General features: G+C 50.3%; 1 protein-coding gene across 1 annotated transcript; it reads left to right on the top strand.

Moving 5' to 3' along the window:
* Positions 1 to 2,534: 2,534 nt before the first annotated feature.
* On the top strand, positions 2,535 to 14,772 carry ITFG2 (integrin alpha FG-GAP repeat containing 2; the record flags this gene model as incomplete). The annotated part of the gene is made up of 12 exons (XM_084254685.1): positions 2,535 to 2,630; positions 7,526 to 7,621; positions 8,672 to 8,713; positions 8,877 to 9,048; positions 9,808 to 9,947; positions 10,704 to 10,852; positions 11,223 to 11,320; positions 11,483 to 11,536; positions 11,632 to 11,723; positions 12,464 to 12,581; positions 14,403 to 14,576; positions 14,669 to 14,772. 12 exons carry the CDS (start codon positions 2,535 to 2,537, stop codon positions 14,770 to 14,772), a joined length of 1,335 nt encoding a protein of 444 aa, XP_084110811.1.
* Positions 14,773 to 15,403: the final 631 nt, after the last annotated feature.

Raw genomic sequence — 15,403 nt, 5'->3', positions numbered from 1 at the left:
ACAACTATATCCATGTCATCTAATCTGGAGATAACCTAGTTAGGCAGTTCTGGGGAGCAAGTCAAAACCCATGCTGAAAGGGTGCATGGCTTAAACAAGGCAGGCTCTAGATGGTGCCAGTAGAGACCCACCAACCATACTAAGTGCCAGGGCCAAGAACAGGGGTTTTTGGGCCTCCGCTGGTGGCGCAGCAGTTGAGCGCTTGCAGCCTCTGCAGCGCAGGTTCGTTCCCCGGCCAACGGCGAGGGAGGCCCTCCCCCCCTACACACACACAAAAATGGGTTCTTGTGGAGCGGGGGTCTGCCACATGGTTCTGAATGGCCTCATCCTGTGTTACACTTCATGGGACGCAACAACACTCCATGCATTTCAGGTAACTGATGTAAGGTGGGGAGAGGTGTAGGAGTAGAAAGACTTGATCCAGCCATATTCCTTGAAGACACCTTTCCTCCTTTTCTCTCTTGACTTGGCTCTCCTGACAAGTCAGAATGCATGGTATCCAAGTTGTGATGATACATGACCTTCATGACTAACGTAACACACAAAAACAGTCACCCCTTGACACAGAAAAGTCAAGAACAAGAATCCCAAGTGCTGAGGAAGAAAAGACAAGCATTGTGAAGTGCTGGGTCAGGATATGATTTCAGAGAACTGGGTTAGGCCAAGGTACTTGGTGACAGAAGCAGGGTGATTGTCATCTACTTTGCCCTGGATAATTCATTATTTTGCAACTACACTCAGGGCTGGAAAAAGAAAACCGAAGAAAGTGAAATGAAACCAAAACTATTTGACTTTCCACTTAAACACGCTTTTTAAGTCTTGTTTTCCCATCCCTTAAAACCTAATCTGAAGCTTAGCTTTTGAGAGAACAGAGATGTGGTCGAGCTCGGTGACATAAAAGCATCAGGTAGGCCTGTGTGACCCTGAACCTTTGAATGAACCAGGCCAACCCCACAGTACACCACCAGAAACAGAAACGAGTGTATCTGCGGCCCCAGTATTTGCCTAGACAGCCTCCTGTTTGCTGTCTTGCTGTGCTGTTATTACTCTGTCAGATCCATTGGGACTCCTAGGACAAAATGTCCCACCCCACTTTCCTACCCCCAAGCAAAAAAGTCCTGCTTTCCAGTGCCTTCTCCCACTCTATTTGGACTTGTAAGAAAAACCAGTCCCAGGTTCAACACCCCCAGGCAAGATAGATATCTGTGTTTTTACAATGTTGACCCCTGAAAGGTCAATGTGAAGACCAGCCTGAGCCTGCAGACCTAAACCTAAAAATGTATTGCACAACTGCAGGATGTCACAAATGGTACTTTTGATGCCCTGACTAATGAGGCACCCCAAAGAAGACCGGACTTGATTCAACATGAAAAGACCAGCCATGATGGATGAGTCCAATTTATGTTATGGAGTAAGGCCACTGAGAGAGGGAGGCGAGTGCTTTAGGCTGGGGAGGGTTTAGGGTGGGGTGGCAGGTTCAAGGGGGCTGAGCAGATCCATAATCTCAGCAGCTCAGACCTCTAGCCTGAGGCTAGGAACTATGGTAGTAAAAGAAAGGACCTGGGATTTGGGAGTAAACAATCCTGATTTGAATCCCACCTCCATTTTCCACCTTGTTACTGAATCTTGCCAAAACTTTTCCTTGTCCAAAAAAAACTGGGATAGTATTACAAGTTAATAGCATTATTAAGCCAATGACATGAAGTGATACATGTGAAATGTGCTCTGTGGCAAGTGATTTTCAAACTGTTGAGCACAAAACCCACATGATTAAAAAATACTTTTCTTTACCTTACTATTCGAGTCACTGGTATTTTCTGTTCTACTTTGGGTATTTTTCTGATGGTCACTAAATTGTTTTCGTGACTCCTAATGGGCAGTTTTTTAATTTTTTAAAAAGATTTATTTATGCATATATAAAAACTGGGGTACATGCCAGAGGTGTAGATGGTGAAAGAATTCACCAGAGACAGAGTGGGAAACAGAACAGACAGACTGATTGAAATACACTGCTGAGGGGAGCAGCAGGCGAGACAGGAGAGGTCAGCTGCACCATGTAGGTTGCTCCCTGGCCGGGGATTGAACTCGTGCTGCGGAGGCTGCGGATTGCTTCACAGTATTGTGTCAAAACCCCTTGCGCCACCAGGGAGGCCCTGGGCAGTATTTTTAAACTGTTGGAAATCATACAACTGTCAGTTATGACGATTAGTATGAGTCTTAGGGTGATCTGAAAAGAGGTCAAGGTTATCAGGTCGAGCCCTAGAGATCCCATTGCCAAGGGAACCGATGGGCGGGGTCACAGCTAGTCTACCTTTGCGCTCCAGCCCCCTGGAAAAAACGAGTGGCCCGCGGCCCTGTCACTCACATCAGGAGCCGGTAAGCCCGCCCCGGGCCCCGCCTGCTCGAGGCCGGGATTGGACGCGCCGGCGGTGACATCACTTTCCGCTTTGGGTGGCCTTCCGCTCGGGCGGCTGGCGGGAGGGGCTCGGGGGCCATCTGGCGGGCTCCCCGGCGCCTCGGCCCTTGGAAGTGCGATGAGATCGGTTAGCTACGTGCAGCGCGTGGCCCTGGAGTTTAGCGGGAGCCTTTTCCCGCACGCAATCTGTCTCGGAGACGTGGATAACGATACGGTCAGTGCATGCGCACTGCGAGAGACGCAGCCCGGGACGGCGCAGCGCCGGGGCGGGGCCGGAGGGGCGGGGCCAGGGAGCGGGGCGGGGCCAGGGGAGCGGGGCGGCCGCCCGCGGCGTGCGGCGTGCGCAGCGAGCATGCGCGGCGCGGGCGGCGCGGGCGGCTGGCGCGGGCGGCTGGCGCGGGCCGGGAAGAGCTCGTCGGGTCACTTTCCCTGCGCGTCGTGAGCTAGTTAGTCTGTGCCTTGGTCTCACGTTCTTTTAGGGGACTAGATAACTGACCCGCTCCCTAATTCGGTAGCTTGCTCGCTGTGGTGGTCGGATTTCCTGATTCACTGCTTCTGCGGTCCAGCCTGCTCCGGCGGCGTCACCCCTCAAATCACTTCACCTGTCACCTCTCAGCACCTCAGAACAGGCTGCCCTGGAGCAGATCGCTGGGCCTCTCCGCCAGCCTCCCTGCTAGTAGACTGAGCCCCTCGGGCCGGGGCCAGCGATGCCCTCACCGCCCCCTGTCAGTGTTCGTCTGCTCCCCGGTGGGCGAGCAGGTAGTCGACTCCCTGACAGACCCTGTGTTATAGGGCAGCCCCGATACCAAACGGGGTGCCTGGCTGTGGGTCCTCACCCGCGCGCTTAAAAGGGCTTATCCATGCTCTACTGCAGGCACACGCGAAAGGTTAACAAAAGGTTTATTGACAAGGGAAGGGGAAATGAGGAAATGTACAGCTCAGGGAGAAAAGTGGGAGACAAAGTTTTAAATGAGTCCTACTGGATCCGCCGATCAGGAATCCCAAATGGCGCTCTGAGAGCTGGCCGCCAGCCAGGAGCCGTGAAGCCAGGAGGCCAGCAACAGCGAGCCCCACCAAGGCCCACGTGTTTGGTTTTTATACCCAACCTGGCTGCTTAACTCCACCCTCAGGTCCCAGCCACCTTCCCTTTGGTGGTGACGGGATTTGTCTTTCCCAATGTCCTGATGGCTTTAGTCTGGAGTGGGGGTGGAGTCCACAAAGCCTGTATGGGATTAGCTCAGGGCATCATTTCTCCCTAACACCTGGGCAACCCGAAAGCGCTCCCCTGTGTTGAATTACCAAAAATCTACCTATTCTTCCGCTGCACTCGTTCCTTTTCTCGTTGTCTAAATGAACCAACACTGGTCAAGCAGGTAGAAAAATGTTTGTGCACGGAGTTAACGCTCTGGAAGTGCCAGCGTTGTTAGTATTTATTGAACTGTGTCAAAGACTCTCTTACATTCTGGGAATTCAAAAGTGAACACGATGGTCTCCGCCCTCAGGTAGTTCATGATGAGATTGGGTGATAGTCACACAAGTCACAAAATGTAATGAAGTGCTTTGATTTAAAATATGTAAAAGGTTCGGGGGTGGAGGAGGCTCAAGGCTGAGAAGCTCTTGTTTTCCAGACTTAATCTTTCCACTCATTTGCTTTATTTCATGGGTCTGATGCAAAGCACCTATTGCCCTGCTCTCCCACCCTCTGTCCCATCTTTCTACTCTGTTTCCTGGTTCTCATCCTCACTACTTCACTATTCTGTGTTCTTTTTTTCCTTGGAAATAAAACAAATGCTAAAATATCCTCCGCCAACTCCCGTCGTGCTGTGATGGAGAAAGTATTTTTATGAGGCGTCCCTTTGGCTACATCCCCTCTGGGGTGGAAGAGTTAGTCTCATAAAATTGTATTATGTTCTCTGGATTTTCACATTTCTTCCTATTCCTGCAGTACAATTTTATGAGAAAATCAAGGGAGGCATTTTTAAGTAGTAAATTAACAAAGTGACTTTAATGTGCGCTATTTTTCATTTTATCTGATTGCCTTTCTTTGTTTAAAAGGAGGAAATGCTTCCTTTAACCCCCATAGCTTTATGGCATCAGCGTTTTGGGAAATTGTGCTTTTCTAAGTGAAGTGCACTGTTACACACTCAGTTCTGCAATTAGGCACATTGTACTTGCTGCTGCTTTTCTTTAACTCAGGGTGAAGCTACATTATTATAAGCTCCATGAGGACAGAAATTTTGTATCTTTTTTTCACTGCGTGTTCCCAACACTTTGAATGGTGCTGGCACATAATAGGCACTCCATAAATGTTTGTTGAAGAAACAGGACTATTATGAAAAGCAAGTGTGATTTTGTGTGTCAAAGTGATGAGAAAGGTTTTTCCTGGTACTGGTAAATATAATTGAAAGGAGGGCAAGTTGAGATAGTTGGTGAGTGATCAAGTATGATACACTCTGCCTACATGAGTGTGGACAGAAATTTTATTATTGGTTCCTAAGGCATATGGAGGTTTGGGGCAGAAGATAGATTTGTTTTATTCTACTAAACCATTAGCCTAAATTTCTTGGAAATGGGTTTGTTTCCTGCTAAGTCAGAGAGTGAAGCCAGAAAAGAATATACACCCTCTAAGACTACCTAAAACTCCACCGCAAACCTTGCTACTCCCAGGAAAGAAAGCCTTTAGAAGGCAGAAGCTGGTCTCAGAAAGACCTCACCTCCTTCCCGCTTTAGCATTTCTGACCCATGCTGCAGTCTCCAGCCTGTGCCCTGTAGTGTCTCTGAGGGATGGCCAGAGGCGGGGCCAGGACCCACCACAGAGAAGCTGGGCAGCCCAGGAAATGTCTCTTTCCAGGCTGCCTGCCATCACCTTCCTCTCTGCCTGGCTGAGTCCCATCTGTTTGCTCACTACACTTGCCACATTGTTTTATGATTTTTATTCTATTAAACTTTTGAGGTACCTCTCAGAAGGCATTCTTTGCCATTTATCTTTGTACCCCAAGCGGGTTGTCCAGCTTTACCTGAAAACTGCAGGGCTGGCTGGGCATTCTCTTTCATTCTGATTTTTTTGTTTCTTTTAAATAATCTTTTTTGTCTGTTAAGTAAACACCAAGGGCCTGCTGTGGACTACGGCATTTGTGGAATAAATATTAAAAAAAGAATGAAATGGGTAGTGTGAAAGATGCTTAGTCCCCTAGTCTCTGGGGTGTTTAACCAGAGGCTAAAAACTCCCTGGTATTATTACTCATCTGTGCCAATCAGTGTCCTAAATGCTTTTCTCTATTAGCTCAGCTCTTGTGACAACCTTATAAGGCAGATACTCTTGTTATCCTTGTTTGGTTTTTCGGTGTTTTTTTTGTTGTTGTTGTTTTGTTTTGTTTGTAGTTTTATAACTTTGACAGTCGGTGGTTAATTCTCATCCACTAACCAAATTTTTGAAAGTGGTCACAGGTACATGAATGACCAAAGTATACCTCATCTGCTGACCCTTCATCCTCATTGCATTTTCTGGACAACCACACATGGGTACCATCCGAGGTGTTCTCACTCCTTTAATCCAGACAGCTTTGAGTGCAGTCGGTGCATGCATTTGGGGGGCCCGTCTCCTTCATGGCAAGTTTCCAGGAATCTCTGAGTGTGCAGGGGTTACACTTCTCGAAACCCACTTCATGGATGTCCTTGTGCGTGCTGATGTGTATTCCCAACATGCCATCCATGTTGATGGCGAAACGAAGGGTGGGGACCCTTCTTTGAGGGAGCCATCCCCTCAAAGGCTGTTGTGTTTGACAGATGAAACAGTTTAACAGGATTTGAACTGGATTCAAATCTGCCAACTGCCACTCAATTGTGCTATTCAGCCTAGCTCCTGAATGTGTCTGGAAGCCCACAAGGGGAAGCTGTGATAGAAACCTCACGTGCTGAGGGCTTCGTGTAAATAAACTTGTTTTATGTTTTAATAATCACACCAAAACTCCCCTAACTATTTTTTCAAAGATTTATTTTATTTATTTGTGCATGCAAGAGGTAGGGTGTAGGCCAGAGGTGCGGTGGAGGGTGAGAGGATTCACCAGAGACAGAGTGGGGAGCAGAACAGGCAGACCGACTGAAATACACTGCTGAGGGGAGCTGCACCATGTGGGTAGCTCCCTGGCCAGGGGTCAAACTCTTGCTGCAGTGGCTGGTGATAGCTTCATGGCACTGAGACTTTAGTCCCTTGTGCTACCTGGGAGGCCCTCCCCTAACTATTAAAATATAACAGATACTACATTCAAATCAAGTTAATCATTATTAGTAAATCCCAGTTTGTTGCTAACTTTTCCTCACTGTTGATCTATCTTGTCTTTGTGACCTTTAGAATTAAATCTCTTGGGAATGAGATATTAGTTCCCTCTCTTTTGAGGTCAGTAAGGGGTGTTAGATGTCCTACCCCCACTCCAGGGATATCATGGAACTATTTGTGGAAATTGGGTTTGGAACCACCTCATTGTCATCATTAGCTGCTAGAAAGGGCAGCCAGCCTTGGGGAGACACTGGGAAAATGGACCCACGTAGTGGAGAAGAGGCTCCATGCAGGGAGCCTCTCCTCTTGAGAGCTTGGCTGCCACTTGGGGGCACCAGAGGCACAGAGCAGGGAGGCTGACACCCAGCTACCCCTTCTTACTGTCCCCTGGGGACTTCCATCCCTCTGTTTGCCGCTAGAGGATGGAGGACCCACCTCCCCCAGAGCTAACATCGTCATTTTATTTGGCCCCTGATTAAATATGAGGTCTGACATTACATTCTCCAAAAAAAAATATGTGGGGTTATTTTCAGCCCATTTGTGGTAGACAGATTAGAGGAGCCGCAAGTCAGGCATGCAGGGCACTGAGCTGTTCAGATGTCCAACTTTTCTAGGATGGGCCTAGATTCTGTATTGCCCCAATCGTCTAACGTCCCCTAGCCCCAACAAACACACACACACACACACACAAACTGGGGAGCTGTGATTGTGTTGGTTCCAAAAGATTTTCAAAAATGTCGAAGATACAAGTTGAGGGCTTGTGACTTCCGCAGGATGGGCAGAAGGGAACAGGAGGTTTCCATCCTAACACCCTCTTCTCTCTCCACTTGAAGTTAAATGAGCTGGTGGTGGGCGACACCAACGGAAAGCTGTCCGTGTATAAGAATGATGACAGCCGGCCATGGTTCACCTGTTCCTGCCAGGGAATGGTCAGTATTCAACTCCCTGGGTCTCAAGGCAGTGGGGGGCGGGAGGAGGTGCCTCTGTCCAGGAACTATCAAGGGTGTGCCCCAAGCCAGAGTTCACCAGAGTTTTCTAATTTGCCAGTCACTGGTTCACCAATCATTTGATTCAGAGAGAGGCTTTCCCATCTGTTCCACACACATACACACACACACACACAGATATGCATACAGACACAGACATGCACATACAAACACATTCACACATATAGACACAAACACATATAACACAGAAACACATACACACACAGACATACCAGCACACACATTGAAACACAAACATACACAGACCCGCATGATGCATGCACACAAACATGTACATGTACACATGGTTGGCTTATTTTTTTTTAGCATGTGGAATGACTTCATGGAAAGGCGCTATTTTGGAAGCTGCCTGGGTTGTCTGACTTCTTTTTAAAGATTTATTTATTTGTGCATACAAGAACAGGGGTGCAGGCCAGAGGTGTGGTGGGTCAGAGGATTCAGAGATAGTGGGGAGCAGAATAGGCAGATTGACTGAAATACACTGCTGAGGGGAGCAGCGGGAGAGACAGGAGAGGTCTCTGCGCCATGTGGGTAGCTCCCTGGCTGGTCGTGATCAAATTACTGCTGCAGAGGCTGCGGATAACTTCATAGTGCTGTGCTTAACCCCTTGCGCCACCAGGGAGGCCCCTGAGTTGTCTGATCTTATAAAGTACCATAGAAAATAGGGCCCGTAATTTGACTAAATCTAAAAATAGGATAGTCTGACTATATTAGATGGAGTTTTGTTTTTTTTTTTTAAACCCACGTTGTCCTGACTACTTTGGGCCTTCACATGACTGTCTGGGTAAACCCAGCCGACAGCACAGGGGTGGGTTGTGGGCAGTCTACACACATGCAGACTGTCAGGGTAGGGCAGATGGCTCCATAGCAGGTGATGGCAATTATCTAACCCGCTCCTCCTTGCGTCACGCACAGTAGGAGGACGGGTGCCCCTCACTGTGTCTCCTTGAGCCTCCCTTTCTTCTTTTGCAGTTGACTTGCGTCGGGGTTGGAGATGTGTGCAATAAAGGAAAGGTAAGATCTTTGGGGTCCTTGGACTCAGTGGAACTCGGTCCCTATCTCAAGGTGGAAATCAGTAGAAAGTTAAAGGCTTCAGACCTGACCTCTATGCTCTTCCAGCTGGGGCTTGTGCCCAGGCTTCCCTGCCTCCCACCTCTCCCATGCCCATTTCTCCCAGAACCTGGTAGTGGCGGTGAGCGCTGAAGGCTGGTTTCACTTGTGTGACCTAACACCCACCAAGGCCCTGGATGCCTCTGGGCACCATGAAACACTAATGGGAGAGGAGCAGCGGCTGATCTTCAAGCAGCACATCCCTGCCAACACCAAGGTCATGCTGATCAGCGACATCGGTGGGCATGGCTGCCTTTGCTGGCGGTGGGGGGCAGGAGTCAGTGGGGAATAGAGCACAGCTCAAGGGAATTGTGATGGAGGGGGGCAGGTTGGTCAGTATTCACTTGTGCATTTATTAGGTATTTAATGTTGAGTTCCTGAGCTCTCGTTCATTTAATGTCTCATTGCTGAGTTCCCATTATAAACCAATCATCATTGTAGGCCCTGGGATAGCAATAGTGAATAAAACAGATAAAAATCTCAGCCCTCTTGGCTCTTTACTAGAAAGTGACAGAAAATACAACATAAACATTATAAGAAAATTAAACGACATATTAGAAGCATAAGTACCACGGGTACAGTCAGTTATGGAAAGGGATTAGAGGGTGTCTAGACAGTCACAGCATTTCTCAGTGGCGTTGTCAGGGAAGTCCTTGTTGAGAAGGTGACATTTGCTCCAGAATTGAAGGCGGCAAGGGGTGAGCTGTGCAGACAGGAGCTGATGTCTTGTGTATCTGAGAGAAGCAGCTCAGGGGAGAAGTGACAGCACCTGCAGAGCTGACAGGTGGGGAGAGAGTTGCAGGCGCCTGGAAGGGCAGCAGAGCAGGGAGCTGACTGCAGGTGTCAGGGGCTAGGCACAGCAAATGGGCCTGAAGTCAACAGTAGAGAATGCCAGGTCTGCTGGCATTAGCGGAGGCATGGGGAGGGGGACGCTTGTCGGATTCGAGCTGGCAAATACACATTTGGCTCCAAATTCATCTTACTGTCTGGATCCACAGACGGAGACGGACGTTGTGAGCTGCTGGTAGGTTACACGGACCGCGTGGTGCGTGCCTTCCGCTGGGAAGATCTGGGAGAGAGCACTGATCATCCCATGGGGCAGTTGGTATCTCTCAAGAAGTGGATGCTGGAGGGCCAGGTGAGAGGCTAAGTGTGGGACCTGGGGAGCCCAGGGGGCAGGGAGAAAGCCTTCCTAAGGGGCTTGTGGGGGAAAGTTAGGGGGCAGGGTGCAAGGTGGGAAGAAGGAACAGTTGCCCTCTTGAGAAAGAACAGAAGGAGATCATTTCAAATCTGGGTCTTGGGGGAAATTGCTACTAATCGGCAGTGAGGGAGGAAAACGGAGCCATGAATGGAGTGTGTGAAACAAGTTACTTTTAGGGTGTGGAAGTGAGTTAGTCATCCCAACACCAGATATCTGTTTTCTGTCTTTACCTAGGCTGTGGCCCTGGATCCACAGCTGGCGGGGGGCTTCCCTTCCTGCTGCCACCGTGCACACAGTAGTTTAGGAGAGGCTTGATGTTTGAAGTCAGGTAGGATGGGCCTGTGATGGAGTCCTGATCCTGCAGCCTCCCTGCTGAGTGTCAGGGGGAGCGACTTTATTTCCATGAGCTGCAGTTTCCTCGGTATAAAACTGGGAGTGATGTTTCCTGCTTTGGGGGGCTGTTGTGAGCATAAGGCGAGGTGGCTTATCTAAAGTGGGGGTGAAGGGATCTGTGACGGGATCAGGACCTCAGTCAAGGCATGCAGAGATCGAAGCAGATGGTCTCTGTTGAGAGGGTGGCACTGGGCAGGAGCCCTGTGACCTGGGCAGGAGCCCTCTAAACCTGGGACTCCGCCAGGTCTCCCCTGTTCTCTGTGGAACCCCACTGTTTAATGCACCTCTTTTCTGGTGCAGGTGGACAGTCTGTCAGTGACTCCAGGGCCCCTGGGTGTTCCTGAACTGATGGTTTCTCAGCCAGGCTGTGCTTATGCAATCCTACTGTGTACCTGGAACAAGGACACTGAGCAACCCCCTACCTCTGAGAGCACCCCAGAGGGCAGTAGGTAAGGGGTGTAGCCTGTGGATGGTGTGGGTGTATGGGAACGAGGTACACACAGCTGTGAATGGGCTTGTGGCTGGCAGAGCTGTGTAGCGAGGTCTAGCACAAGCATCTTTGTCTCATGAAAGATTATTTTGGGATCCAGGAATCCCTGGGCTTTAACCTTGTAGCAGCTGGGAATCGAACCCGTGCTGCAGATTTCCTAGATTCTAACCGGCCACTCCTTCCTTTTCTTTCCTGTTTGCTACATGGGCTGGACAGGGTCAGCAATATCTTTCCAAGCTGGTTCACACCTTGGAAACTCTTACAGATGGGCCCACAAAGTTCCCAGGGAACTGAGTCCCTGTGTCCCTGCTTAACCCTCCTGCCTGCAGGGAGAGCCCAGCGGCCCGAGATGTCGTGCTGCACCAGACCTCTGGCCGCATCCACAACAAGAATGTCTCCACTCACCTCGTGGGCAACATCAAACGAGGTGAAGCTGATAGGGCCTGAGAGGGAGCTGAGGGCTGACATGCATTCCAGGGGAGGGGAGGTGCAGGGTCCTACCCCTCTGTCCCTGCCCTTGGCCGCCCCCTCATGCTCTGATCTCAGTCCCCCTTCAGTTTCTTCTGTTGGTCCTTATGTCCCTCCACAGGCCATAGCCCTGAGAGCAGTGGCTCCGGCCTCATTGCCCTCTGCACCCTGGATGGTGAGTTCCCCTGGTCATGCCTGGGTGGGAGGTGTGTGCTCATGGAGCCCCTTCAGGAGTCCTGCCCACTGCCCCACCTGCATCTGCACCTGCAGGGACGCTCAAGCTGATGGAGGACGCAGACAAGCTGCTGTGGTCGGTGCAGGTGGATCACCAGCTTTTCGCTCTAGAGAAATTGGATGTCACGGTGGGTGGAGAGCCTGGAGTTGGGTGAGGGTGTCCTTATCTTCTTCACACAGAGATAGGAGCTTTGAATCAGGCCCTTCTCACTTCACACTCAACTCTTTGCCCTGAAGTCTCTGTTTAGACGTGTCTAGTTCTACCTGAAGTGGGTTTGTTTCCCCGCCTCCTTGGGGCTTACCATCATTCTCTATTCTCCTACTGGGAAACCTCTTGTTTCAGTACCTTTCAGCAGAAGGAAGCACCCCAAAGAGAAATCAGTCACTTTTAGGGCCTAGATGGGTCTAGAAGTCCCAACACCAGGTGTCTGTTATCTGGTCTGTCTTTACCAAGGCTGTGGCAGCTGAAGCTTCCCTTTTTGCTGCCACCGTGCACACAGTGGTTTAGGAGAGGCTCGAGGCTTTGAGGTCAGGTAGGACAGGCCTGGGACAGAGTTCTGATCATGCAGCCTCCCCGCTGAGTGTCCTTGGGGAGCGACTTTATTTCCATGAGCTGCAGTTTCCTCAGTATAAACCTGGGAGTGATGTTTCCTGCTTCAGGGGCCTGTTGTGAGCATTAGTGTGGTGGCTCATTTGATTACCTCCTTTGGTGCCTGGTGTGGGGGAGAAGTTTGATAAGAAACACATGGTGGTTTTCTTTCCTGACCTGCTACTTGGCTCCCAGAGCCAAGTCCACTGCTGCTTTAAATTTCACCTGGTCCCATCATTAGATCTTGCTCCCCTGCATCCTCTCTCTGCCCTTTTTCAGGGTAACGGGCATGAGGAGGTAGTGGCCTGTGCTTGGGACGGACAGACGTACATCATCGACCACAACCGCACCGTTGTCCGCTTCCAAGTGGATGAGAACATTCGTGCCTTCTGCGCAGGTGGGACCCTGCCCCATGCCCCTCTAACCTCATCTGCCTCTCATTTCCACTCGTGGCGGGTCCCTAGCAGAAGCCTTTATGCATCAATGAGTTCTCTAGCTTTTTTGTTAAAGGGTCATGGATGGGGACTAGATTGCCATTATTAGTTTTAAAAAAGAAGTAAAGTAAGGGCCTCCCTGGTGGCGCAAAGGCTGAGCGCTGGGTTGTGAAGCTGCCTGCAGCCTCTGCGGCGCCGGTTCGATCCCTGGCTGCTCCCCGGCCACCGGAGGAGGGTCCTGCGCGCAGACCTCTCCTGCTGCCCGCTGCTCCCCTCAGCAGTGTACCTCGGTCCCTCTGCCTGCTCTGCTCCCCGCTCTGTCTCTGGTGAATTCTCTCACCCTCCCGCGCTTCTGACTGTACCCAGAGCTTGTATAAATAAATAAATAAATTAAAAAAAAAAAAAGTAAAGTGAGCTCTCCAGCTCTGAAATTTTTTTAAAGATTTATTTATTTATGCATACAAGAACTGGGGTATAAGGCCAGAGATGCAGGGGATGAGTGGATTCACCAGAGACAGAGCAGGGAACAGAACAGGCAGATTGACTTAAATACACTGCTGAGGGGAGTAGCGGGCGAGACAGGAGAGGCCTGCCACGCCATGCAGCATCTCCCTGGCCGGCCAGGAATTGAACCCACGCTGCAGAGGCTGTGGACAGCCTCTCAGCATTGCGTTCAACCCACTGCACCACCAGGGAGGCCCCAGAGCCTTCTTTTAAAAAAAAAAAAAAAAAGATTTTATTTATTTATGCATACAAGAGCTGGGGTACAGGCAAGAGATGCGGCGGGAGGAGGGATGAGAGGATTCACCAGAGACAGAGTGGGGAACAGAACAGGCAGATCTACTGAAATACACTGCTGAAGGGAGCAGTGGGCAAGAAAGGAGAGGTCTGCTGCACCATGTGGGCTGCTCCTTGGCCGGCCGGGGATTGAACTTATGCTGCAGAGGCTATGGATTGCTTCATAGTGTGGTGCTTAACCCCTTGAGCCACCAGGGAGGCCCCCAGAGCCTTCTTATTAGTATCAAATTGGGACCTTGGAAAGCAGTTCTTTTGGGTCATTAGGGGCTTGTTTGGTTACTGAAGTGATAGAAATTGGTGCTCTGATGTACATACTCCAGAGTCCTGAGGTGAGTACACCTCTGAAGGGGGCTTGACCCCCAAGAGAAGCCTTGGTTTCTGATAACGTTTTGCTATTCTACCCCAGGGACTAGGAACCCTGCCCTTCATTACTCCAGCTGATTGCTAAAATCAACTGGTGTCACCTTTTTGGATGCTCTTCTGTCTGGTTTTTGTTACTATGATTCTTTCCTATCTGGGATGGGCCCAGATTTTACTGTTTTACTTATTTTTTTTTCAAGATTTATTTATTTATGTTTGCAAGAGCTGGGTGCAAGCCAGAGGTGTGGGGGGTGAGAGGATTCACCAGAGACAAAGTGGGGAACAGAACCAGCAGACTGACTGAAATATACTGCTGAGAGAAGCAGCAGGGGAGTCAGGAGAGGTCTGCGCCATGTGGGTCACTTCCCTGGCTAGGGATCGAACTCGTGCTGCAGTGGCTGCAGATTGCTTCATAGGCTGTCTTAACCCCTTGCGCCACCAGGGAGGCCCTATTTTACTTATTTTACTGAGTTCCCAGCAGCAGAACTAGAAAGAGGGCCTTTAGTTTTCTGCTTGACTTCTATGGGAGGGTCAGAATTGCTGACTCTAATGTCTGCATCGCGTTCTGACCTCCCACCATTGGGACTGAAACTCCTCGACCTTTCTCTCCCCACCCACGCCTCCAGGCCTATATGCCTGCAAAGAGGGCCGCAACAGCCCCTGCCTCGTGTATGTCACGTTCAACCAGAAGATCTACGTGTACTGGGAGGTGCAGCTGGAGCGGATGGAGTCCACCAACCTGCTGAAACTCCTGGAGGCCGAGCCAGAGTACCAGAGCCTGCTGGAGGAGCTGGGCGTTGGTGAGTGCTGGCAGAACTGCAGCCCAGGGGAGCCAGATGGCACAATGCCCAGAAAACCCGAGGCCTCTTACCAGTCCCTTTCTTGCCCTCAGATCCTGATGACCTCCCAGCTGCCCGCAAACTGCTTCACCAAACCCTCTACCATCCAGACCAGCTGGCACAGTGTGCTCCCACAAACTCCCAGGATCCCACCTAGCTGGGCTTGCCACTTGGCTGAGGCAGATTCCTTGAACCTCCCCACCCTTCAAGGTACCGTGTTGTTGGTTGGATAGGGACTCTGCATGACAGAGGAGCACGGCAGGATGGCAGTGACCCTGGGGTCAACTAAAGAACTGTCAACTCTAGATCTCGTGGTCTTTTTGGTGGAAGACGAGACAGGTTGCCCTCTGCCCATTTCCTTGCGTACCTTACCCAACGCGTCAGCAGGTCTGCCCAACCTTGTTCCACATCGTCTGGTACATTCCTATGCCCAGAATTCCCACTCCCTCTGTCAAGAAGGCAGACTTGTTTGTGAGGAGGGGATACAGATCTATGTGTGGCCCTGACACCCTTAGGAGACCAGGCTTAGATGCTGCTAGAGCCGTGAGGTAAGGGCCCCACCCCTTCCTGAGCACCGTCGCTGTGGCACAGAAGCCATCCGCATCAGCAGCTCTGACTGGAATGACAAACAACTAACTTTGGTTTGGAGGGATTTTTCAATTAAAATTTACAGACAATTTACAGTCTGGTCTTCCTGTGTTCCCAGCAACCCTGAGATGATTACCAAAGACACTAGCTCAGCACATTCTCAGTAGCCGTGTTCTTCAGGTACCATGCAGCTTCGCAGG

This window comes from Talpa europaea, assembly GCF_964194135.1.
Source record: "Talpa europaea genome assembly, chromosome: 15".
NCBI classification, from domain to species: Eukaryota; Metazoa; Chordata; class Mammalia; order Eulipotyphla; family Talpidae; genus Talpa; species Talpa europaea.
This window is presented reverse-complemented; position numbering and strand designations above follow the sequence as displayed.